This window comes from Hetaerina americana, unplaced genomic scaffold (assembly GCF_022747635.1).
Source record: "Hetaerina americana unplaced genomic scaffold, ioHetAmer1.1.p SCAF_70, whole genome shotgun sequence".
In the NCBI taxonomy this organism is placed as follows: Eukaryota; Metazoa; Arthropoda; class Insecta; order Odonata; family Calopterygidae; genus Hetaerina; species Hetaerina americana.
This window is the reverse complement of record NW_027287317.1, coordinates 1,937,261-1,953,132: the sequence shown is the minus strand read 5'-3', so window position 1 is coordinate 1,953,132 and position 15,872 is coordinate 1,937,261. Positions and strand designations below refer to the sequence as shown.

Sequence of the window (15,872 nt, the reverse complement as noted above, 5' to 3'; positions counted from 1 at the left end):
TACCACAGTGCTCTAAACAAATTCCAGCAATTAACTATCTGGATATCTTCAGCCCAGTAATTAGAAGGAATATAGCTCAATTACCAACAGATGATGATTTTAGAAATGTTTGGGATGGAGGGCATCTCTATGTTAATTCTGTATACTTGATCAATGCAGAATGGGAGATAGTGTAAATGGAACAACTTGGTTATTTTGAAGAGGTGAACAGTGGTGGCCATAAATATGAATGCATGTTACACAAAAGCATTTACATATTTCTTTCGTAGGGAATGATGTCATTCGTGAAAGTGAAAATAAATCTTTGTACCTTGGTATCTGTGTAGTTGAATAGGTGAAATTTGGTAGGTGGGAGGAAATTGAAATCATCAAACTGAAAAATGGTCGTTGGAGCTAAAGGAACTTGGTTCAATTGCAAACCTAATATCCAGGTTAACATGAAGGTATTAAGAGACATTATATCAGATATCCTATCCATCCAAGGTTTGGAGTAGTTTTGCATTTTGAAGTGCAAAGGATCATCAATCCCTCTGTTGAAACCTAAAAAAAAAATCAACAGTCCTTGGGAACAAATTTTTTTGAGACCATACACAAAAGAGTGATGATAGGAAGTCTATTATACACATTAAGCCAATGGTTCAAGAACAGATTGGTCTCACCCAATTGGTTATCTGAGCCAGTTCACCAAAGCAGCCACCTACAACCACTGGAAATAGGTCAAACGCTCATTGTTTAGCATGAATCTAGTCATGGACTTGAAGCTTAGCCATAAGAAGTATGCTGAGTTTTTTAATTAAGCCTGATGGCAACTGAACAACATGCCAAACAAAAAGGGTTGCATTATTGAATGACGCTGAGTTAGTTAAAGGATGGATTGTTTAGTTCACTAAAATAAATCGGTGTGGCTAATGTCCAGCAAAGGGAAGTGTTGTTAATTTTTGGAAAATACATAATGGAATCATTTCCGGAAGGTCTAATTAAAACTTAGGAATCTTTGGGCTGGCGACATTGCCCATTATGACATTTAAAGATTGTGAACCTTTACCTTGTTAGTTGCACTATGGCCATGAAAGGCTGATGTGACTTGTGAACACCATCCAAATTAAAGTTGAGATTAATGAAATTAATCCATCAGTACAGAGGGCAATTCGAAAAGCATGGATAACCGACAAAGTATTTTTTTAATAATGGAATACGTACCGGAAAACACTGCTTCCCGAATGGAATTTTTAGTATACCTATGCGCAAAAATTTTCACCGTCACAACACTCTGCTTTCTCTGTTCTTCGGTTTGGAGTTTTATAGACGTAGAACAGTCATCTGAAGGCATGGAACTCTGTAAATCCGAAAGAAACACTTGAAAACCTCCATTCCCTTAGCCAATGGCAATTCATTTCATGCTAGACCGCTACCAAAGTCACCATATGTAATTGAAGGGTGATCAAGGTCAAAATTAAATTCACAAATACCTCCCCGTTGTCACGTTTGCCGTCATCCATCATGCTGGTTAACCTGGGTATTGCAATTTTTAATCCTTCGCAAAGCTGCAAGTGATAATGTTCATACTATCATTAAAACTCTTCATATTCCTGATTGGAGTCTTACTCAAGAATTAATATAATTATGAACCATTTGTTCATCAGGGAAATGACAGGTAACGTGCTGCATACAAAATATTTTACCTGGTCTTGGAAATGTCCTGACGTATTTAATGATATATCGGGTCTCAATAAGTTGCCTGTATCCACGATGAGATGTTTACGACCTACTGGACCCTGATGAGTTAACGGATACCTGTGGCCCATTTCCAGAAAAATTGTTTGAAGGATTTCTTTGAAGTTTTATAAGTACTAAAGCGTGCCGATTGACCTGGGTTCCACCGTTGCCACGAAGCAGAATGGTGGAAGATTGCGAAATAAAGGGTGATGTCATTATTTCACATTGCGTAATAATGCTGGCTGGTGGAGCTGGATGTGAGACTAATGCTATTTATTACCGGAGACTTATGTTACTTAGTGTTTAAGTGTGTCGATTGCATACGTTTTACCACGCCCCGCGCCTTCCGCAAAGTTTTTATGCGATCTCACATTCTGCATTCTCATCGGTAATCTTTCGGTAGATTTATTTAATTGTTACAGGAATGTCAGTGACATCAATTTCCACTTGCATTACCGTTTCAGTAGAGCTCGTCGAACCGAAATAAATTGTTATTAACATTTCTTACTTTTCCTGTTTTATACGATCCTTTGTTAAAAAAATGTACGAGTTCGATAGATGAAAGATGGCTTCTAGCGGGTCTTCGGTAACGATGTACGACTGCGCCGGCGAATGCATAGCTTTTAACCGCGTATCACTCCGTTGGAGGGTATGGTGAATGAGCTTCAGTCAAAGGTTATCGGGCAGATTACTCTTGGGAAAAATCATGTACCGTTACATTGATAACTTTAGCATCAATGGACTCATTTATTCATTAATACAAGTCACCCTGCAAGCTACTGCGAGGATGAGTGGCAGGGGGTGATTACTCCCTAAACTACTTTTTAGGTATAATATTATCCCCATCCAGCATGTTCGGATAATATTATTCTGATCCCTCATAGTGTATGTGAAAAATACAACTGTGTTTCTAAATATAATAACATGATCTGTCCCACCAGAGTATGATTTATTTTCTCCCTGTAGTCATTCCTTTTTCCTGAACTGATTACCCTATCTTCCTTTGCCTACTATAGCATACTTTGCCCTCATCTCTATCAAATGTTTAAAAGTATCAAACACCCACATATATAACCCCTGTTATATTGTATACCCTTGTCTATATCATCATCACTATGATTGCTTGGTGACATGTAAACCTGAAAAATTATTAAGTTCAACCATTCAGATGGTACTTTTACTGATAATATTCCATCACTCACTTGCCCTATGTTTACTACACTTCTTCCTACCTTTTTATTCAATATATATTTCTACTCCACAATGACCCTCCTCGGCTCTGCTGTATTTTACTTTTTGACTATCACCCCAGTGATCCCTGCTATCCTTCCATCTCACTTTAAACCACCCTAATATATTTATGTTTCCTTTCCTTATCTCTTGCTTTATATTTTCTAATGCTCCTACCCTCAACATCATAATTATATTCCAAATCCTTATATTATCAATGTGAATGGGACTGTAAAATAACAATACACTCATAAACAAACAACACCGTCCAAAAACATTCTGGCACTTGGTGGATTATGGACATAATTTATGAAGCTGATAAAAAAACCATGGATGGGTCATTTCTGGTGATATTTTAATCATTAAATAGAAAAACCCACAGACATTTAATTTGCTCAAATCATTTAACAACCAGTAAGGGAGTAAAAGTAAAAATAATATCTGCCACTATAAAACAATGTTTTTGCCATCAAATATAAATATCAGGAATGCAAAAAGTTGAGGGTGAGCATAGCACATTCAAAATGCCTTATAAATCATTTATTTCATGATGTTATATGATTTTCATGATGATGATATTAATCATGTCTCCTATCTTAAGCATGTTTCAAATGAAATCTACCCTAAAGATATGCAGCCTTCTTCATAAACCCAATGTTTTATAATATTCCTTATTCATTTACCCAAACGCTGGGAAAGAGGGGAGGAGAGGTGCAGAGAACAGTCAAAGGGTAATTGGAGAGAGTGGGGGGATTAGGCTGGGTCGGTGGAGGGAAGGAAAAGGTGAAGGAGTGATGGGAGGAAGGCTCGCGAAATGTCATAGGATGGTTTACCAGTTAATGGCATGATAATTAGGTGGAAATCTATGGGAGATTATTAATGGCCTGATGGAGGGTATATTGGTGATGGGCTCGTTGGCTGGTGGATTGTAGAGGGGGGTAAAGGGTTGGTCATTGGGAAATGTAACAAAAGGGAGTGAGAGGGATATAAAAATTCATGGGTTAAAACATTCTTACCCGATTTTGTATGGTGTAGGTTCTCTAGCTGTTCCAGAGCATACAGGCAGCCCTTCCTCTCTGCGTGTTGAATGACTGAGGAGAAATCACTTCTGTGGCCACAATCGATGAGTTGTACGGCAAAGAGGGATGAGGAATTGTTCTTCCTGTGGCACGCCTGGTGTTCTTTTACTTTTGTCTAAGGTTTGAACTTATCTTTGGTATGACAAAGAAGGCTTTTTAGGTTAGACCTTCTTGTAGAAGGCAGGATTCATCTTTTCCTCCAGCAGGATTATTTGCCCTTTTAAGGAAATGTGTCCTAAGAAAGGGAATTTCCTCCACTGGGGGTTATTTTTTCTTTTGTAGAACTGCCATAAATGGCTGGATGCTAGCCTGACAATGTTCTCCTATAGAGATTGCTGATTAAACCTTTGCTATAGCCATTATTCCTGGCAATCATTTTTATTGTATTTAGTTTCTTTAATTTGTTATTTTGAAACATCAGGATAGAAATTACCCTATGAAGCATAGAATGAAAGGCTGATAGCTTTTGGGAGACATGTTGTCTTAAGCTATTGGGAATTACCAAATCTGTGTAGGACTCTTCCATAAACACAGATAAATCAAACTTATCCTTCACCACAAAGATGATTAGATCTAAAATATTGAGGGATCCACTTAATTCTTTTTCTCTGTTAAATTTCAAATTCTTATCCCCGGAATTTAGAACATTAAGAAAATTGTCCAACTACTCAGCTGTTCTGTCCAAACACAGAAAACATTGCCTACATATTTTTACCAATAGAGAATATTCCGTACGAGGGGGTGGTAAGAAGCAAAAATGAGATGCTCAAAATTGTCAACATAAATATCCACTAGTAGGAAGTGGGTGTCCCATGGCTAAACCATCCTGTTGCTGGTATATATTATCATTGAAAACAAAACTATTTTGATCCAAACACACTTTTAAGGAGGAACATATTTCATTTATCGCTAAGGCTGGAATCTAAGCTTAGCAAGGGTAATTTTGGCTAAATTGAAAGATTCTGATAGGGGATACTGGGGAATAAATTATTGACATCAAAAGATACCATTATGCACTTGGGGAGTAGCACTTTTCCTTAGAGTATCTGCACTAGTTCATTTGAGTTTTTGATTCCGTACTTAAGCAAAAACTTTAAATGTATAAATAAAGTGTTTAGCTTTCTAGCCCAAAGGTGGTTTGGGGCTGAAACATTATACTGGCCTAATTGGAAAAAGATCTCTGCAAATTTTTGGTTTGCCAAAAAATTCAGGCACTGATGGATTCATTTGTACGAGGAAATTCTTTTCCCAGGGACTTATTAACACTGCACATGAATAGAAGGAAGCTTTGCACTTTTTCTGAATTTGGGAGATGGGTCTTTTGTAAACCATTGTCTGGTTATGAGAGATAAAATCTTCACATTTCTTGGCATAGTCATTCCTGACAATGGACAACTACCGCATTTCCTTCATCTACCTTGGAAACGATAAGGTCTTTTTTAGATTTTGTTCTTTGATGGATGCGAAGGCTCTGAAATCTTCTGTTTTCCTTAGTAGCACATTTAAAGAATCCAAGTAGACAAAAAGTAATGAATCTCTAAGGGATCCATTCGTTTAGGCCGAAGGTATCCTTCAGAAAGTGTCTTCTTTCATCTTAAAGGATTTCCACCATGTTATGCCTGAAACTGTGTCACAGTTGTTAAGGTTGAAAAGGATTTTTTAAACTGATCAAAAGTTGCTCAAAGACAATCAAAGAAGTGAAAGGTCATCACTCGTGGCTTTTTCTGCCAAAATGCAGGAGGTGAAAGACATGGGTGCTGCCACAAAGGAGATTTCAGAGACTGATCTTAGTTACAGTAGGGTGTTAAAAATTATTCACAAGAACTACACCTGTCAAAGGTGTCAGCATGCCAAGTTCCACAAATATTGACTCCTGTTCAGAAGCAAACATGGCACATGGCAAGTATCTCATTATATTTTAGTGTTTATTCAAAGTTTTAAATATCCCATTGTATGTTCTGTCATCACATCCACATATATCAACAACATGTCAATATATAAAGCATGTAATTTTTATTTAGGTTCAAATGTGTTCATCTCACTAAAATTGGGCAATATCAATAAATTACCTTCTAATGCTAATTTTACTTAAACATGTTCTGCACATGTTCTCTTCTGAATGAAAGCAGAATCAACCTCTATAAACCCAGGAAACTCATTTCTCATAAGTAACCTATCCAGGAAGTTGGCAGACTCTCTACCTAAGAACAAATACATGGCAATACATTTATAGCAATGGACTTCTCCTGCTACCAGATTTTGTGAAGATTTATTTTGAACTTGGTTATCATCTATGTTTAGTGAAAAAACAAGTAATATATAATATCAATATATTATAAAATACATAAATAAATGCAAGAGTACAATACTTGTCTGCTGGAAATAGTAAACAATTTTAATATCATGAAATACTTAAGTTTTCTCAATCTAATAGGTCAATTTTAAAGAATAACCTCTTCTTTTCAGTTCTCCAGAATTTGCATCAGACACGTCTATCCTGGCCACCCACTGTGTTGCATATTCTGAGCCCATTGGATGGTCAATTTCCATCAGTGTTAGGTCCAGAACATTGTGAGGTAATATAACTGAAACAAGAGAACAGAGAGATGATTTCTATTTAAATTTCAAATTAATAACTTGAGTTAAATAATAAATTTAGATGGGCAATAAATAAAGCAAAAGAGACATGGTGAAAGATACAGTGCAAGGATATGGAAAGTTTGCAGAAGAAGGGTGAAATTGGTGTGCTATACAGTAAGGTACTATTAGGAAGTAAGATGGGAAGATCTATGCTAACAGTTAGAAATAAGTCAGGTAAGATAATACTTGGCTCATAATAGATCCAAGAGAGATAGAAGGAATATATAGAAGAGTTGTATGGCAAAGAACTTCGGCCAACAAGGTTAGACATGGAAAGAGAACATGGCGTGGAGGAAGATTGCTTAGGCCCAGGCATACTTAAAGATGAGATAGAAAGGGCATCATGGGAGATGAATTCAAATAAGGCCATGGGGGTACTCAGTGTTCCTGCGGAACTACTTCAAGGTTTAGGAAAATGTGGTAGGAAGAGACTTTATGGACTGACTCATAGTATCTACGAGGAAGGAATCTGACTGAATGACTTTGTGAGATCAGTGTCAGTTCCCATTCCGAAAAAGATGAAGGCTTCATGAGTGAACTACAGAACAAGAAGTTTGCTTTCCCATTAAGCTAAATTGGTTCCCATACAGGTAATTGGTTCTCATGATTATCAACAAAAGGATAGAGAGCAAGTTAAATGATTATTACTAAGGGATGATCAGTTTCAGTTTAGGAAGGGAAGAGGCACCTGCGATGTCATTGCAGTAATGAAATCACTAATCAAGAGAAATATAGAATATAATGAGGAAGTATATGCCTGTTTCATAGATTTCAAAAAGGCATTTGATAGAGTGAATTGTGACAAAGTAATGAGCAGAGTGCAGAAAATAGGAGGAGATAGAGGAGAGCCAGGAGGCTCATCCACAACCTGTACATGTGTCAGACTGCTCAGGTGCAAGTGGGAAATGAAGAGTCCAGATGGGCGGTATTAGGAAGAGGTGTAAGGCAGGGTTGCCCATTATCACCATTGTTGTTCAACGTATATGTGGAGGAAATGATTAAAGAGACATTGGAAGAGCTGGAGGTAGGAATGAGAGTCAGTGGAGAATTCATAAAATCAGTTAGGTTCACTGATGACCAAGCTTTAGTTTGTCAGTCAGCCAAGGGGTTGCAAGCATTGCCGAGTGAATTGGAAACTCAGTGTGACAGATATGGGATGAGAATCAATAAATAAAACAAAGGTTATGCAATTTTCTAGAAAGAAAAAGGCTAAGCTGAACATTAACATAGGAGGAAAAAAACTAGAGAAGGTATGACAGTTTACATATCTTGGAAGTGTTTTGGACCAACACGGCCTAAGTAGTTGGGGCATATGGAAGAGAATTGCACTAGGCAAAGAGGCTTTCACAAGGAGGAGGGAGTTGATGACAGGAACATTACGTAAGAATGTTAAGAAAAGACTCATCAAAACTTTGTTATGGAGTGTAGCTATGTATGGTGCGGAAACATGGTCACTGAAGCAGGAAGATAGATGTAGATCAGAGGCTTTTGAAATATGGGTGTGGAGAAGGATAGAGAAGGTGAAATGGACTGAAACGAAAATAAATGAAGAATCACTAGGTATGTTGGGCGAGGATAGGGGTTTATTGAGAGAAATCCTAAGGAGACAGGAAAATGGATGAATGGCATATTGATCGGCAATGGTATGTTGAAGACTGTAATTGAGGGGATAATGTTGGGCAAATGAGGAAAGGCAGGAATAGGATAGGAATGTTGGATGGGATGATGGGAGGAAGGACATACACAGAGTTGAAAAAGGACTCGATGTAGAGTAGGTTACTGGATTGCATTTTGTTAGGAGTGACAGAATATTTATTTGGTAGTTGTGTCCATCCAAAACCAGCCTTAACCGGTAGATTACTTAATAATAATTAAATTATAATAATAAAATAATAATAATAACAAAACAATAATAATTCATAACTTATTACCTAATATTTGACAACATTCACTCTTTTTATGTAAAAATGAGGTTTATTTTCAAGTGATAATTATTACATAAATGGTTGCATCAGTATTTCATGAGATCATTTTCTGCATCTATTTCTCTAGAATAAAGTAAACTAATCCAGAGAATGAATGCAAATACCCTTAGAAATATTTAGGAATATATTTTTAAAATGGAGGTTTATGTACATATTATTTAAAAAGTTCCATGATGGAATGCTAAGAAGTGAATATGGCATAACTATTAATGGCATAATCTGCATGGAATCGTGAATGGTTTTTTACATTGTTAGATCTTTAAAAATATATGTTAACATCAATAAAGTGTGATAAAATAACCGAGTCAATTTCTTGTGATGTCTTCTTCACATGCTCATGATATTAACTCTATCTGAAATCTGTTTCCTATCATGATAATTGCTTTCTAGAAGAAAGATGCAATCCCTTACTTAAATGAATTATGAATTGAAAAATGATGTCACAATGAACTTAATGTACTAATGTACATGCCAGGATAGTTGGACACCATATTTGAGATAAATGAGATATGAAATGAAGGTATTGGTTTAACAATTATTATTCATTAAATTACTTCAACAGGGCTATTTATCATTGACATAATTACTAACCTCTGGGATCCTTGTGTTTTAGGAGCTGCACTGAATTTTGTTCAATGAAATTCTCTAGGGTGGGTGGGAGCACAAAATCTTTGCCCCAGTAGACCTGGATTCCAGGTTTCACCTAATATGAACAAAAAATTAATATTCATGAATCCAACAATAAAATATTTAAAAGTCTCAAGGCAAAAATTCCCATTTAATGAAGAACAAAATATATTTTTCCACTTTCATTAAATGAACATGGACTTCCACATAGTTGAGCCAGAAACCATTAAATACAAAATTTCTCCTTAATTATCTTCAAAGGTTCATGTGAATTCTCTCTTGTGAGAACTAGGTAATACAATGGTCAAATTTATGGACATAACATATTATTTTGCTATACTATATTAACTCTAAGCACCCATGAGAGTATACATCCATAACCTTAATACCACTGCAAAATGGAAAGAATGACAAAAATGATCAGGTTTTAGCCTTTATCAGTAAACTCACTCACTACTACCAAAATATTTATTTTTAATTTTCATATGACAAGGAATAATATCCACCTAAATATTCATTCAATTTTTCATGAATTCTTCTCTATTTATAAGTGCTTACAATGCAAAAATATTCTGTTATCCATTTTTATTCAAAATACATGCTTTTGTACAGTGTCCCAAGTGATTTACCCTATCATAGGGCTAAGAGAAGACCAAATTAATATAAAGACCTTGTTTGTGGTTGTCCAGGATGGTATAAACAGAGTGACGGAATCAAAGGTCTTTTCTTTGTGATATCAATATTGCTTATCCAAGAGTAGGTATGTGTTTTATGATAAGTATTAATTTGTCAAAATGGAAACCATCCAAAGCTTTGGTCAGTGCTCATTGTATTGCAATTGATCTATAGTTGCCAAAATTACATATTATCATATGTAAATAATGGCATAAAGACACCACACTTATAAAGCTAAGTATAAATTTCAGTCAGTTATATCAAAGAAAATAAATTATTTTTACACCAATAAATTATGGTAATTTTTGAATATTTTGGGTAGAATTTCATCTGGCCCAGTGCTTTTGTATCATTTATGCTTGATGATTTCTAAAATATTTCATCTGTGATGACAATAGGACACCAAATGAAATTTGATGGCCATAGTCAAAGGTAAATAAAGAGTTTGGTTAAGTTGAAGCATAAAGAAGTTTAGATAAATTATTGGAGCACCCTTTGGAGATTTCATGGGCTATATGGCATCATAATGATGCGGTAGCTAGGGTACCAACTTCCCTCCCAGATGGCCTGGGTTCGAATTCTGGTAATATAAGATCTTTTTCAGCAGTATCCCAATTCCTTCTTGAGATGCTATGCGTAGATCTGGTACCTGAAAAATCAAATAGCTCGGGTGGAGCTGCAGGTGCCCAGAGAGGCTTGCTCAGGAATCGAAACTGGGCCCTCCGATCAGTAGTCCAACGCTCTACCCCTGGAAAACCGCAACCCAATAAATATATATATATGGGTAGTAGTAGTATTTAGGGGAGGCGACCAACAGCTGAGGTCATTTTTGCCATAGGGGATGGACAGGAAAGGATGAAGGGTGGAGAGAAACCCGGTGTTGGCATTAGCCTACTCTTTACGAAAGGTGCCAAGGCGTCCGCAGCTTAACGTCCCATCCGACGGACGGCATACTCACTCAAAGTGCCCTCCACAAAGCAGCTCAAGTAGGAATCCCATATAGGTCCATATATATATAAAGGAAGAAGGAAAGGGAATACAGTAGTCAAGGTGGCAAAGCATGAGACAACTGACTGCAGGGCTCAATTGAATCCTGACCATTTCTGTGGTCACCCTCAGCTATAATAAAACTGCGTAATTTTGTAGGAAATAATAGGTGGCACGTAGAAAGGAACTGGCCCCCTATCTTGATTTGCTCATATATCACACCTTTGGGCCAAGTACTAAGCTATTCCTACTCTCATTTGTCAAATCAAAGTTGGGATTGAAAACAGTGATGGTAAAAGAAGAAGAACTGCAGCAGTCCAAAAACTTTCACAAGGAGGAAGGAATTTATGACAGGCATAATAAGATTGTTAAGGACAAACTCATTTAAGCATTGATGTGGTGTGTTGTGTTATATGGTGTAGGAACATGGTTGTTGAAACAAGGCAATAGGCATAGTTTGGAGGCTTTTGTGGTGTGGGTGTGGGGCAGAATGGAAAAGGTAACATGGGCATAAAGAATAATAAACAGGAAGTGCTATACTTGGTGGAGATTTGCTGAAGAAATCTACAGGAGGCAGGAAAGATTGATCATTTTGATTGGTTATGGTATATTAAATACAGTGATAAAGGAAAGAACATCAGACAGCGAGGAACGAGTAAAAACAGGATGGCCATGTTGCAATAGATTGGACGGTGGAAGTACATGGAATTGAAGAGACACATTTTGCACTGTTAGATGGGTTCTGTTTTTGTAAATGAGGCAAGGAAATGTATTGATCTACCACTGCGTAGGCTGGGTTGGTCTACAATCTACCTCAACAGGAGGAATGCCAAATAATAAGGTATTAACTTTAGAAATTGGATTCCCTAGTAGTACAAATATATTTATGGTAGGCATGCCACTCACATTGAAAGACCTGAAATAAATGTTCAACAATATCTACTTCATGAGAGTCATTACCCACAAATTGTCTTGAAAAAAACTCAATGAATCCTTGAATCCCTACACACAACACTATAAGATTTACCTTTGCCCAGTTGTACAAGTCAATAAAGTATTCGTCCATGATTTCGCTTAGTATAATATTCTTAATAATATGTTTGTCCACCAATGCCTCCAACATTATGTACATTTCTTGCAGGCAAATAAGTGTTGTCGGTAATTCTGGCAGTGAGAAAACAACATAGTCCAGGACAGATGCCTTTGTTGATTTCAAAGCTGAAATTAAAAAATAGAACCAGAGTAGTACCACCGTGTCCACTGTACTCACATAGATTGTAAAATCTTCATAGAGACATTAGATTAGATCGGAAACCCTATTCATCCAAGATTTGGCATTTTGAACAACAAAAGACTTTCAATGCCTCTGTATACACATCAAAAATCGTCATCACCAGTCCTTGGAAGCAGAAGTTCAATGAGGCCATATACAAAAGAGTGATAGGAAGTCCATTGTACATAATAAGCAAATGGCTCAAGACCAGATTTGTCACACCAAAATTTATCTGAGGAATTGGATAAATCCACCTGAACTATTATAGGAAGTTGCTAAATGGCATCATACTGGTCATTTAGCCATACTTGAACAAAACAAATATTATTTTAATACGTAATTCCCATAGACAAGAGGGGGCAATGATAAATGCATTTATAAACATTATTTAACATGCATTATATTTGAAAATTAGAACACATACCAGAATGCACAGCTTCCCAAATGAATTTTTTATTATAATAATTCGGAAAAAATTTCACTGTCACAATGCTTTGTTCTTCTGATTCAGGTTTCATAGAAATTAAGCTATCTTCTGGAAGCGTGGAACTCTGTAAATCCGAAATAAACACTTTGAAAGCCACAATAAAATTAGCCAATGACAATTCATTTAACGTTAGACCGCTACCAAAATCACAATATGTAATTAAAAGTCGATCAAGATTAAAATTACAATACCTCCGATTCGTCACGTTTACCATCTTTCTGAGGGCTGATCAACCCGGCAATTGCGATTTTTAATCCTTCGCAGAGCTGCAAGTGAAAATGGTGATACTGCCATTAAAAATCTATTTCCTTGTTTCCAGCCTTACGCAAGGAATAATATGATTTTATGCCAACCAATCAAAAGGGAAATGGCAGGTAACATACGGCGTGCATAATATTTTACCTTATCTAGGTAATGCTCTGCCGTATCTGATGATATTTCTGGCCTCAAAACGTTGCCTGTATCAATTATGATGTGCTTTTGACGTCTTCTAAGGTCCATCTTCAGAAATTTTGATTCTCAAAAACTATTATTAAAATAAGAACTATAATAATTATTATTAAGAATTACAGATTAAACTGGGCAGCACTTTTGACACGGAGCAGGCTCGGCGACAACTTCGAAAAACTAAGTGGTGTAACAATTTCTCACTGCGGAGTGTTAGATGGTTGAGGGAGTGGAGTGTCTACATTGTATGTTACAATGTGGTCGAGAGCGTCGCTCTTATAAGTTACGTCTCGCGAGGCACCGTCCGCATACATTTTATGCAATCTCAAATTTTGTGTTCTCATCGGTAATCTTCAGGGAGATGTATTTATTGGCTAGGCTGGAGAGTGACATCAACTTTCAAAATTTATTTTAGTACACTGCAAGCCACCACTGTAGTGTGTGAGAGGAGGTGAATATCCACCAGACTAATTTTGACGCGAATATTTTTACCCCCACCGCGGTCGGACAATTTTATTCCGATTCCTTATCGTTAGAGGAAAAAATGACATCTTAAATCTATCTGTCCTGCACTTAATCTCTCTAATTTTATCGACATGGCCTCTTCTACCATAGTACGATGATGGTAATAATACACTTTCAGCATCACTGCTTTTTTTCTTTTCGATGTGCAAATCGTGCTAATTGAATTGATGTCTGTCTATATGTATGTGTGTGTACATATGAATGTAACTATAAGTTTAATGCCTAATATAATGTGTATACGACGATGGGTTAAATGGAAGAAGGGACCATTAGGTCTCAATTTCGCCCAAATAAAGACATCTATCTATCTAGCAAAAGAGACATCCTTTCAATTTTTGCAAAATATTTAATCTATAATTTAACCTTCGTTCCGAGAGTGATTCCCTAAGTAGATCCTCTAATATTTTGGATAAGATACTAAACTTATCATAGCAGAGTTATACAAATCTAGCTCTACGCTACACGCGATCCAATTCGGTTATTAGGGCGTCTCTTTAGCAGTGATGTTAAAAATGTATTGTTACGCCTATCGTACTAGGGTAGCCGAGATCATGTTAGTAAATTGAGAGATTAGGTGTAGAATAGAAAGATTTAAGATATCATTTTTTCCGCAAATGATAAGGGATCATAACATTGTCCGACCGCGGTATGGTCATGATCGGGGAAAATTATTCTGGTGTGTATTCACCCCTGCCACTCACCCTAGCGGTGGCTTGCAGGGTAAATAAATAGCCTCTTTGACGAACGCTTTGGCAAACTCATCGAACGATATCGTCAGCGATATTTGAACCAGGGCCGTCTGGATGGGAAGCCAGTACGTTAGCCACCAAACCATCCTGAACCCCCATACAGAATCTCTTCAGATCCACGGTCCGCGGCATCGTTGACCCCAACACGAGCCTGACGCACTTCGTGCCCGTAGCCGCCTCTCAAACCGCCTTCAGCACCTGGAGAACGCCGCCACCGTGAATGCTCGGCAGGTGCTGGCTCGCACCCTCATGGTCTGCCCTCTCCCGCTATGGGACCATTACATGTCTGACGTTACTGCTGCCTATCACTGGAATCCACCCCTTCCCACTCTGACGGTTCCCTCTGGGTAGGGCGCTCTCAGGGGTGAAGGTAGGGACTGCAGACTGCGCTATCCTCTGATAGCACCTAATACCTCTTGGAGACGGGTATGAGGCATGCCTCAGCATCTCCCATCCCTCGCTACTTTGCACTCGCATAAACTTCTAAGCACAGATCGTTGAGCCTAAGGCAATTATTATTTATTGAATGTACAACTTTTCCTCTTTTAAACTAGCCTTTGTTTAAAAAAATGTTTAGGATAGCCTCTACTGAGTCTTCTGTTACGATGCACGCCACTGTGTCCATGAATACGTGACAAAAGGCCCGTATCGCTGCGTTGTATGAGTATCGTGTCTGAGCTTCGATCGAACTTTGAAGGGAAGGTTTGGGAAAATTATGTACCGTTACATTGATGGAATTTTATCAATGGATTCATTTATTCATTATTATATAGTACCCAGTAAGCAACCGCTAGGATGTGTGGTAGAGGGTGATTGCACACGAGGATACTTTTAACTCCTTACATTATCCCCATTAAAGGCGGTTGGATAACAATATTCTGATCCTTTATAATGTGAGAGAAAAATGCCAACTGCATGTTTCTTAACTTCTTTATATAATCGTAACATAGAGCTAATAAGCATTTTCAACTTGAGAATCCCATATACTAGCAGCATATCTGAAATGAAGTCTAACCAGCGAAATATAGACCTGATATTTAATCATTCCGTCACATTTCCCCTATTATATGCTAATTTTTTATCTTGTCCGCATGTTGCCCATGTATTTCACCCAGGAGAGGTAGTAAGTAAGGGTAGAGCCAAATAATGTTATCGTGTGTACACTTTCTATTTCGTTACAGGTATTACTGACCCAGGAGGCGTTCGGGAGGGAACTGCTCTTATTCCGAAAATCCTTCACTACTTACCTTTTCAACTTTAATGCTAATGGCCAAATGTCACACCAATATTATTTAGCGTTAAGATCATAATAAAAATCTACTTCATTCTCGGGACTACACATGTAAATCACCGAATCGTCGGCAAATAAGCGTGTCTTAATATTGACCCGATGACCCTACCCTGGTATTCTGTCGGAGGGCATGGCTCTGGGAGGAATCGCGAAAACCCACC

General features: G+C 37.4%; 1 protein-coding gene across 1 annotated transcript; it reads right to left on the bottom strand.

Annotated features, from left to right (window-relative positions):
* Window positions 1-6,113: 6,113 nt before the first annotated feature.
* LOC139697233 (glutamate--cysteine ligase regulatory subunit-like) lies at window positions 6,114-14,552 on the bottom strand. Its single transcript, XM_071595904.1, has 5 exons — window positions 14,504-14,552; window positions 11,967-12,157; window positions 9,242-9,353; window positions 6,479-6,610; window positions 6,114-6,226 (listed from the first exon to the last, which is right to left on the bottom strand). The coding sequence occupies exons 1-5, from the start codon at window positions 14,550-14,552 to the stop codon at window positions 6,114-6,116; spliced, it is 597 nt and encodes a 198-aa protein (XP_071452005.1).
* Between the last annotated feature and the right edge of the window lie 1,320 nt (window positions 14,553-15,872).

Bases quoted from the DNA above. Each gene is read 5' to 3' on its own strand.
- LOC139697233 (XM_071595904.1), bottom strand. From the start codon at position 14,552: ATGCCGCGGACCGTGGATCTGAAGAGATTCTGTATGGGGGTTCAGGAT. The intron at 6,611-9,241 runs GTTAGTAATTAT...CTCTTGTTTCAG, and splicing joins AAAACACAAGGATCCCAGAG to TTATATTACCTCACAATGTT. The intron at 6,227-6,478 runs GTTATTCTTTAA...ATTTGTTCTTAG, and splicing joins TGGAGAACTGAAAAGAAGAG to GTAGAGAGTCTGCCAACTTC.